General features: G+C 48.1%; 1 protein-coding gene across 5 annotated transcripts in view; it reads right to left on the bottom strand.

Moving 5' to 3' along the window:
• Positions 1 to 10,286, bottom strand: part of KIF17 (kinesin family member 17) — a 54,874-nt gene that overhangs the window by 5,369 nt on the left and 39,219 nt on the right. For 3 of the 5 annotated variants that reach the window (XM_077971656.1, XM_015129895.3, XM_077971672.1), the window contains exons 12-13: positions 2,612 to 2,870; positions 1,080 to 1,147 (exon numbers count right to left, since the gene is read on the bottom strand). In XM_077971656.1, the coding sequence (XP_077827782.1) occupies positions 1,080 to 1,147; positions 2,612 to 2,870 (327 nt within the window). Of the gene's footprint in view, positions 1 to 1,079; positions 1,151 to 2,611; positions 2,871 to 10,286 lie in introns of all 5 variants that reach the window. The other 2 variants (XM_015129890.3, XM_077971666.1) reach the window with 1 other exon arrangement.

The following is a 10,286-nucleotide window of genomic DNA, read 5'->3' as shown; positions in this document are numbered from 1 at the left end:
GTGGATCATGAGGGCGGGTGGATCACGAGGTCAAGAGATCAAGACTCTCCTGGCCAACATGGTGAAACCCTGTCTCTACTAAAAATACAAAAATTAGCTGGGCATGGTGGCACGTGCCTGTCATCCCAGCTGAGGCTGAGGCAGGAGAAACGCTTGAACTTGGGAGGCAGAGGTTGCAGTGAGCCGAGATCGCACCACTGCACTCCAGCCTGGTGACAGAGTGAGACTCCATCTCAAAAAAAAAAAAAAAAAAAAACCACCCATGCTTTAAGAACATGCATTTCTGCTGGGCGCGGTGGCTCAAGCCTGTAATCCCAGCACTTTGGGAGGCCGAGACGGGCGGATCACGAGGTCAGGAGTTCGAGACCATCCTGGCTAACATGGTGAAACCCCGTCTCTACTAAAAAATACAAAAAACTAGCCGGGCGAGGTGGCGGGCGCCTGTAGTCCCGGCTACTTGGGAGGCTGAGGCAGGAGAATGGCGTAAAAACCCGGGAGGCAGAGCTTGCAGTGAGCTGAGATCCGGCCACTGCACTCCAGCCTGGGCGACACAGCGAGACTCCGTCTCAAAAAAAAAAAAAAAAAGAACATGCATTTCTGTTGCACTGCAAAATATAGGAGATAGGTCTTGCCACTGAGCTCAGAAAAAGAATAAAAAAAGACAATACGAGAGAGGTGAAAATAAAGTGACTTAGGAATCCCAATTACTGCTTCATGAACCCTCTGAGGACCCTTGTGGTCTGAGGATTACCGGCAGGAAACCAGAATGTGCTGCTTGTCCTCTGAGTTTGAGGCTGAAGCCTCTGTCCTTCACCGGCAAGATGGGCCACCGGGAACCACTACTTTCCCTTGGTATTTATGACCGCGAGTGCCTTTGAATGAGGGCCAGAGGGGGTTGAGGGTCTAGGTGCCAATGGAGGGACATGAAAAGGATCCAGCCTTGGCCCCTTCTTTAATCCTTAGGCAGGAGGAAAGTAGAAGACCAGCTCTCTGCGGTAACGCTGTCCCACAGCACTGGGGGCAGAGCCCTCCCAGCCCCGACACCCCACTCCTTCTCCCCACCGGGAGGGAGTCCTCACCATGTTCGGCTCGCCGTTGTCTGCTGCAGAGGTTTTGCGGGCTGGTTTGTTCTGTGGCCCAGTTGAAACTGCTATGAGAAAACAAAAGCTGAAGTCACTGCTGCCTGGTGCAAGGCCCAGAGGAGGGCACAGGTGGAGGTGGGGGTCAGGCCTGGCTCAGGCTTAAACAGGGGAGGACGCTTCCCAGCCCAAGCCAAGGGATAATTTTAAGAAACAGACAGCAGGAGGGGCTCAGACACCAGAGAAGACCCTCATCTGCTTCCAGGCAAGATAGCAGCCAAGGGGCTTCCAGGAAAGACAGCAGGCGAGGGTGGGGACAGACAGGAAGGCTGCTGCATCCGAGAGCATGTGGGAAATGGAGCGGGCTGGGGTCTCAGCAGGGATAGTGTCAATGCCATCTATAAATATCAGAGATGTCGGACCTGGATGAACACTCTGAGCAAGAGGGAGGACTCCTGGGGGGCACTGTGGGCTCCCCAAATGCGCAGAGTCAGGTCCATGGCTGGAGAAAGAGCCACAGCATGTCTGGCTTTACTCTGAGACTCATCAGAGGTGAGGAGGCCTTCAAGGTCATCTCATCCAACCCCTTCTTTGTAAAGAAGCCCAGAGAGGGACAGTGATCTTCGGAACGTCACACGTGAGGTCAGCAGCAAGAGCGGAAGCTGAACCAGGCCTGAAACTCTGCACTGTGGGTTTCGATCCATGGTCCTCCCACTCACTGCTGTGACTGTGACTTTAGACCGTCTGAGATTGTGTGCTCCTATGTGAAAGGGGTAGAAGACCTGTCCTTCTTAGGGCTGTTGTAAGGATGAACCAGTGGCAATGCTGATTAGGGTAACATGTAGCAAGCACTCACTATGTGCCAGGCGCTGCTCTAAGCGTTTCATGTGTAGTAACACATTTCTGGTTTTTGTTTTTCGGGGGTTTGTTTGTTTTGAGACAGGGTCTCACTTTGTCACCCAGGCTGGAATGCAGTGGCACAATCTTGGCTCACTGCAGCCTTGACTTCCCAGGCTCAAGCAATCCTCTCGCCTCAGCCCCCCAAGTAGGTGGGACTACAGGTACACACTGCCACGCCTGGCTAATTTTTGTATTTTTTTTTAGAGACAGGGTTTCATCACGTGGGCCAGGCTGATCTCGAACTCCTGGACTCAAGCGATCTGCCAGCCTCAGCCTCCCAAAGTGCTGGGATTACAGGCGTGAGCCACCGCACCTGGCCTGTTAACACAGTTCAAGCCTTACAGCAACTTTAAGAAAGGTGCTGTTATTCATCCCCATTTCACAGATGAGGACACCGAGTCCCAAAAAGGGCACACAGGCAATGGTGCTGCCAGAATTCCAACCCACATCTGTCTGCCTCCAGACAGTGTGAAAACACACCACTTTCTCAGAGTCCTGACGCATTAGATACCCAGGCCCACGTGTCTGCTACACCCACAGCCTGCAAGGACAGGCCCACGCTCCCTGCCAGTCTGCAGGATGGTGAACCGTGAAGGAGGGAGGGGAGGGCAAGGGCCAGCCAAGGTCCTGACCTACTGGGAGGCTGGTTTTTGTGATGACGGGCTGTGGGATCTTCCAGAAGCCATTATCTTCGTCCCAGCAGGACTCACGCCGAATCTTCTCCAGGTTGCTGTAGTTACAGTCCCTGCGAATCAGGGGCTGCACCTGCTCCAGGAGTTGCTGCAAGAGCATGGAGTCACGCTCCTGCCGGCGGATGGTGGCCAAGTAATCGATCTTCTCCAGCTGAAACTCGGACTGCAGATCTTTGATCTCCACCTCTGCTGCCCGAAGCTGAAAGCAAAGGATGACAGGCAGTGAGCAGGGAAAGATACCTCCCGTTCCATCTAACCGCCCTGTCCACTCACTGTCCGGCCAGCAGCCACACATCGTCTGTTCACTGGCCTGATCAGCCATCCATTCTCATCCTCACCATCCATCCAGCCATCCTTCCCTCTATCCATCCATCCACCTTCTCTCACACCCACCAATCCTTCCGTCTATCCAACCACCCTGCTGCCTCTCCACCTGGCATTTAAATGAGCTCCTAATGTGTCCCCCCAGCCCTGCAAAATGCAGGGGAAAAGTTGATCAGCAACTCCAACAGCCAGCCCTCAGTCACTATCCCCCAGTGTACGTTTCATTCAGGGACCTTTTAGAAGGCCCCACATCCATCACCACAGTTCTAAAGGATCTCAGAGAACGGCACAAGTGACATCTCTAAGGAGGACAACAGGCACAAACTCTCCAATTGACAATCCTCACTCTCCCACTGCTACAGCCCTGTTACAGTGTGACAAACACTGGACCTAAGAGTAAGACCCACCTTGATTTGATCAGGGGTTCCAGATTCTTTTGGTCTCCTCCTCAAGTCTGCCAGACTGGTCCCCCTGGTCCCTCCTGAGCACAGGTGACTGCCAGCCCCAGCCATAACCACCCTCTCCCTGAGCTCCAGGACTCCCTGGTACACAGTCTGTTTCCTCAAAGAGCAGGTACAGTTTGACTAGTAAAGAGGGATGTTTGAGGTTGGGCGCGGTGGCTCACACCTGTAATCCCAGCACTTTGGAAGGCTGAGGCGGGTGGATCATTTGAGGTCAGGAGTTTGAAACCAGCCTAGCCAACATGGTGAAATCCCATCTCCACTAAAAATACAAAAAAATTAGCCAGGTGTGGTGGTGGGCACCTGTAATCCCAGCTGTTTGGGAGGCTGAGGTAGGAGAATTGCTTGAACCCGGGAGGTGAAGGTTGCAGTGATCACACCAGTGCACTCCAGCCTGGGCAACAGAGTGAGACTCTGTCTCACAATAAATAAATAAATAAATAAATAAATAAATAAATAAGAAGGATGTTTGAATTCATGCACTGATACCCATTTGAGAACAGCTGGCAGGACACGGGTGGGCAGGACAGCCACAGAGAGGCTGGTGCACAGGGGTTTCAACTGGATTAACAATGTTCCATTTCTTTTGTTTTGTTTGTTTGTTTGCTTTAAATAGAGACAAGGTTTCACTTTGTTGACCAGGCTGGTCTCAAACTCCTGGACTCAAGCAGTCCTCCCATCTCAGCTTTCTAAAGTGCTGGGATTACATGCATGAGCCACAGTGGCCCAGCCTGCTCCTTTTTTTTTTTTTTTTTTTTTTTGAGACAGATTCACTCTGTCGCCCAGGCTGGAGTGCAGTGGCGAGATCTCAGCTCACTACAACCTCTGCCTCCAGGGTTTGAGCGACTGTTATGCCCCAGCACCCGAGTAGCTGGGACTACAGGCTTGAGTCACCACACTCAGCTCACTTTTTTGTATTTTTAGTAGAGACAGGGCTTCACCATGTTGGCCAGGCTGATCTCAAATTCCTGACCGCAGGTGATCTGCCCGCCTTGGCCTCCCAAAGTGTTGGGATTACAGGTGTGATCCACTAAGCCCGGCCCTGCTCCATTTCTTAGACTGGGTAGTAAGCACATGGTGTTAGTGGGTATAATAATCATTATATATATTTGGACATCTGGAATCACGCACAATAATTTTTGTTTGTTGTTTTTTTTTTTAGAGACAGGGTCTCACTCTGTTGCCCAGGCTGGAGTGCAGGGGCACCTTCTCAGCTCACTGCGGCCTCGACCTTCTGGGCTCAAGCAATCCTCCCACTTCAGCCTCCCAAGTAGCTGGGACTACAGGTGTGAGCCACCACACCCTGCTAATTTTTTAATTTATTGCAGCGACAGGATCTCCCTGTGTTGCCCAGGCTTGTCTGGAGTTCCTGGCCTCAAGTGGTCTTTCTGCCTCAGCCTTTCAAAGTCCTGGGATTACAGGCATGAGCAACCGCACCCAGCACGATAATTTTTATAACAGTTTTCTTGAGATGTAATTCATATAATTCATATGCCATACAATTCTCACCGTCACCAAGCTGGAGTGCAGTGGTGTGATCTTGGTTCACTGTAGCCTCGACCTTCCAGTCCTCCCTCTCTCCCAGTCCTCAGTCTCCCGAGTAGTTGGGACTACAGGTGCATGCCACCACTTCTGGCTAATATTTTTTAAATTTTTCGTAGAGGCAGGGTTTCCCCCATGTTATCGAGGCTAGTCTTGAACTCCTGGGTTCAACCGATCCTCCCACTTTGGCCTCCCAAAGTGCGGGGATGATAGGCATGAGCCACTGCACCATCCAATTTATCCCTCTTTTTTTTTAAGTGACTTGTGCTTTTGGTGTCATACCTGAGAAACCACTGCCTAATCCAAGGTAACAAAGATTTACACCTACGTTTTCTTCCAAGAGTTTTACAGTTTTGGCTCTTACATTTAGGTTTTGATCCATTTTGAGTTAATTTTTGTATGCGGTGTGAGGTAAAGGGTCCAACATTATTCTTTGGCATGTGAATATCCAGTTGTCTCTGCACCATTTATTGACAAGACTGTCCTTCTGCCACTGAATTATCTTGGCATCCTTATCAAAAATCAGTTGACAGGCTGCATGTGGTGGCTCAGTCCTGTAATCCCAGCACTTTGAGAGGCCAAGGCAGGTGGATCACCTGAGGTCAGGAGTTCGAGACCAGCCTGACCAATATGGTGAGGCCCCATCTCTACTAAAAAATACGAAAATTAGCCAGGTGTGGTGGCATGTGCCTGTAGTCCCAGCTACTTGGGAAGCTGAGACAGGAGAATTGCTTGAACCCGAGAGGCAGAGGTTGCAGTGAGCCAAGATTGCACCACTGCACTCCATCTCAAAAAAAAAAAAATTAATTGATAACTGTAAATATGAGGGTTTATTTCTGGATGCTCAATTGTATTCCATTGATCTGTGTGTCTGTTCTCATGCCAGTACCACACTGTCTTGATTACTGTAGCTTTGTAGCAAAGCTTTGCAACCAGGAAGTGTGATTCCCCTGACTTTGTTCTTTTCAAGATTGTTTTGGCTATTTTGAGTCCCTTGAATTTCATTGTGAACTTTACGATTAGCTTATCAATTTCTGCAAAGAAACCAGCGGGAACTCTGAACTCTGATAGGGATTGCCTTGAATCTATAGATCAATTTGAGGAGTACTGACCTCTCACCAATACGACTCTGCCAATTCATATGAACATGAGATAGCTTTCCATTTATTTTGGTTTTCTTAATTGCTTTCACATTTTTTTCACTGTTTTTGGAATATAAGTTGTATACTTTTTTTTTTAAAATAGCTGGGCGTGGTGGTGCACATCTGTAATCCCAGCTACTCAAGAGGCTGAGCCATGAGAATCACTTGAACCTAGGAGGTGGAGGTTGCAGTGAGCAAAAATCATGCCACTGCACTCCAGCCTGAGACTCTGTCTCAAAAAAATGAAAAAGAAAAAAAGAAAAGATAATATCAAATCAGCTCCTCACACATGTGCCAGGATAAACTCCAACTAGATCAGAGATTTACTTTTTTTCTCCACCCCTGTGACAGATTAAGGATCAGAGATTTAAATGTAAAAAAGATGAAACCATAGAAGTTCTAGAAAAAACATGAGGGAATTTTCCCAACTATGATTGAAAATGAATATGCAATAATTTTTTAATAGTTGGTCAATTTGACAAAATCTAAAAATTGAAAATTTTCATATGGCAAAAATATCATAAAGCACAGTAAAAGACAAAAGACAAACTGGAAAAAAATTTACAATTTATATCACAGACCAAGAGTTAATATTCCTAGTGTATAAAGAGTTTCTACATGTGGAAAAGAAAAAGAACAACCACCTTAATAGAGAAAAGAGCAAAAGAGATAAAAATAGTTTGGAGAAAAACTACAAATGGCCACAAAACATACGCAAAAGTATTCAACACTGCTCACAATAAGAAAAATGCAAATTAAAACTACACTGATGCTGGGCACGGTGACTCACGCCTGTAATCCCAGCACTTTGGGAGGCCGAGGTGGGCAGATCACCTGAGGTCAGGAGTTTGAGACCAGCCTGGCCAACATGGTGAAACCCTATCTCTATTAAATTAAAAAAATTAGCCAGGCATGGTGGCACATGCCTGTAATCCCAGCTACTTGGGAGGCTGAGGCAGGAGAATCACTTGAATCTGGGAAGCGAAGGTTGCGGTGAGCCGAGATTGCACCATTGCACTCCAGCCTGGGCAACAAGAGCGAAACTCCATCTCAGAAAAATAAAATAAAATAAACAACAAAAAATCAACACTAAGATATTATTTCTCACCTAACAAAGTGGTAAAAATCCAAGTTTTGGGGGCCGGATGCAGTGGCCCAGGCCTGTAATCCTAGCACTTTGGGAGGCCAAGGCAGGAGGATCACTTGAGCCCAGGAGTTTGAGACCAGCCCAGGCAACATGGTGAAACCCTGTCTCTACAAAAAACACAAAAATCATCCAGACATGGTGATGCACGCCTGTAGTCCCAGCTATTTGGGAGGCTGAGGTAGGAGGATCACCTGAGCCCAGGAGGCTGAAGTTGCAGTGAGCTGTGATCGTGCCACTGCACTCCAGCACGAGCAACAGGGTGAGACCTCGTCTCAAAAAAGAAAAAGAGCTGGGTGTGGTGGCTCACACCTGTAATCCCAGCACTTTGGGAGGCTGAGATGGGCGGATCACGAGGTCAGGAGATCGAGACCATCCTGGCTAACATGGTGAAACCCCGTCTCTACTAAAAATACAAAAAATTAGCCGGGAGTGGTGGCGGGTGCCTGTAGTCCCAGCTACTAGGGAGGCTGAGGCAGGAGAATGGCGTGAACCTGGGAGGCGGAGCTTGCAGTGAGCCGAGATCGTACCACTGCACTCCAGCCTGGGCGATAGAGTGAGACTCCGTCTCAAAAAAAAAAAAAAAAAAAGGGAAAAGAAAAAGAAAATCCAGGCTTTTGTAAATATACTCTGTTGGTGAGAAACACATGGATACATGCTAGTGGAAATACCAAACAATACAATCCTTATGGAGGAGAAGTTGGCCTATCTAGTGACATCGAGCAAAATCACACTTGCATTACCCTTTGTTCCAGCATCCCCAGTTCGAGGAATAGATTCTAGAGAAACCTACCAAGAATACAGAAGTCATATGCACAGGCTGTTTACTACAGCAGCCTTTATTATTACAAGATATTGGAAACACCCCAAGTGTTTATCAAGAGAGGACTGACTCAATAAGCAATGATCCAGACTCACGATGGAGAGCTATGTAGCTGTCAGAGAATGAGGAGGCCAGGCATAGTGGCTCACATCTGTAATCCCAGCACTTTGGGAGGCTGAGGTGGGTGGATCACCCGAGATCAGGAGTTCAAGACCAGTCTGGCCAACATGGTGAAACCTCATCTCTACTAAAATATAGAAAAATTAGCCAGGCATGGGTGGTACACACCTGTAGTCCCAGCTACTCGGGAGGCTGAGGTGGGAGAATCTCTTGAACCCAGGAGGCAGAGATTGCAGTGAGCTGAGATTGGGCCACTGCACTCCAGCTTGGGCAACAGAGCGAGATTCCATCTCAAAAACAAAAAAGAATGAGGAGTATCTTTCCATACTGCTGTGGACTTCAGGATATTATATGCTGTTACGTGAGGAAAGCTAGGTAGCAGAAAGCGTGCACTAGAGCTACTTTTATCTAAGAAAGAGCTGCAGTGAGCTATGATTCTGCCACTGCACTCCATTCTGGGCAACACAGCGAGACCCTATCTCAAAATAAAATGAAAAATAAAAATAAAAGCAACAGAGGAAGGCAGAGAGGCAGGCAGGAGCGATGTGGTAGAAAAGATGTTTCTGAAAGATGAGGCAGGAGTGGAGTCAGAGAGATTCCACGCGTGAGAGGGACTGCTCCCCACCCTGGCTGTCTTTGCAGGGGTCCAGGAGCCCAGGAGTGCAGGCAGTATCTAGAAGCCTGAGTGCTTGTGTGTGTGTATTGGTCTGTTTTCACAAAGCTCATAAAGACATACCCAACACTGGGTAATTTATAAACAAAAAGAAGTTTAATGCACTCACAGTTCCACATGCCTGGGACAGCCTCACAATCACGGTGGAAGGTGAAAGGCACGTCTTACATGGTGGCAGGCAAAAGGAAAATCAGAACCAAGTGAAAGGGGTTTCCCCTTTTAAAACCATCAGATCTCATGAGACTCATTCACTACCACAAAAACAATATGGGGGAAACGGACCCCATGATTCAATTATCTCCCACCGGGTCCCTCCCGCAACACATGAAAATTATGGGAGCTATAAATCAAGATGAGGTTTGGGTGGGGACACAGCCAGACCATGTCAGTGTGTACACAAACATACATACGTATTTCCTTATACAAACAAACAAACAAACAAAAAAAAAAACAAAAAAAAAATCCCAGCTCTCTAGGTGCCTTAGGATGAAAAGATCCATCTAAGTCTGAATCTCTCCCATAAGATCTCCAAAAAAACATACAGAAGAACCAGGAGAGAAAAATAAAACCACCCTTAACCAGTTTACAGCATGACCTGAAGACAGAGAACACTGGAAGCTTTGAATTACATGGAAGTACGGAGATAAACCCTCAAGTCCAGCAGACAGCCCCTGAGCCACCCCATGGGGAGGTAAGCAGAGAGCACCCAGGACAGCATGGGGCGAGGAGGAACGAGGTGATGGAAGGCAGGATGCAGTCCCTACACAAGGAGCAAGAAAATCCTAAAAACAGATCTGAAACCTGAAAATGAGAAACTGATGGAAGAGACCAGTATATGTGCAGGACCAGAGGAGTTAGTCTCCAGAAGGTGCTGCATTTAGAAGTGGGAAGCACCGGCTGGGCGCGGTAGCTCAAGCCTGTAATCCCAGCACTTTGGGAGGCCGAGACGGGCGGATCACCAGGTCAGGAGATCGAGACCATCCTGGCTAACATGGTGAAACCCCGTCTCTGCTAAAAAATATAAAAAACTAGCCGGGCGAGGTGGTGGGTGCCTGTAGTCCCAGCTACTTGGGAGGCTGAGGCAGGAGAATGGCCTAAACCCGGGAGGCGGAACTTGCAGTGAGCCAAGATCCGGCCACTGCACTCCAGCCTGGGCGACAGAGCGAGACTCCGTCTCAAAAAAAAAAAAAAGAAGTGGGAAGCACCCTTGATGTGGAAACTGAAAGTCCTGCAGAAACAAGAGAAAACCACAAAAGACAAAAACCACCAAAAAAAACAAGCTTTCCTTTCACCCCCAAGATTTCTGCCCCCTATTTTTGTGCCTGTGAATATGGTATCTTCCTTGACAAAAAAAAAAAAAAAAAAAAGGCTTTGCAGCTGGGTTCG

This window comes from Macaca mulatta, chromosome 1 (assembly GCF_049350105.2).
Source record: "Macaca mulatta isolate MMU2019108-1 chromosome 1, T2T-MMU8v2.0, whole genome shotgun sequence".
NCBI lineage: Eukaryota > Metazoa > Chordata > Mammalia > Primates > Cercopithecidae > Macaca > Macaca mulatta.
The sequence above is the reverse complement of the archived record's forward strand: the minus strand, read 5'-3'. Positions and strand labels throughout refer to the sequence as shown.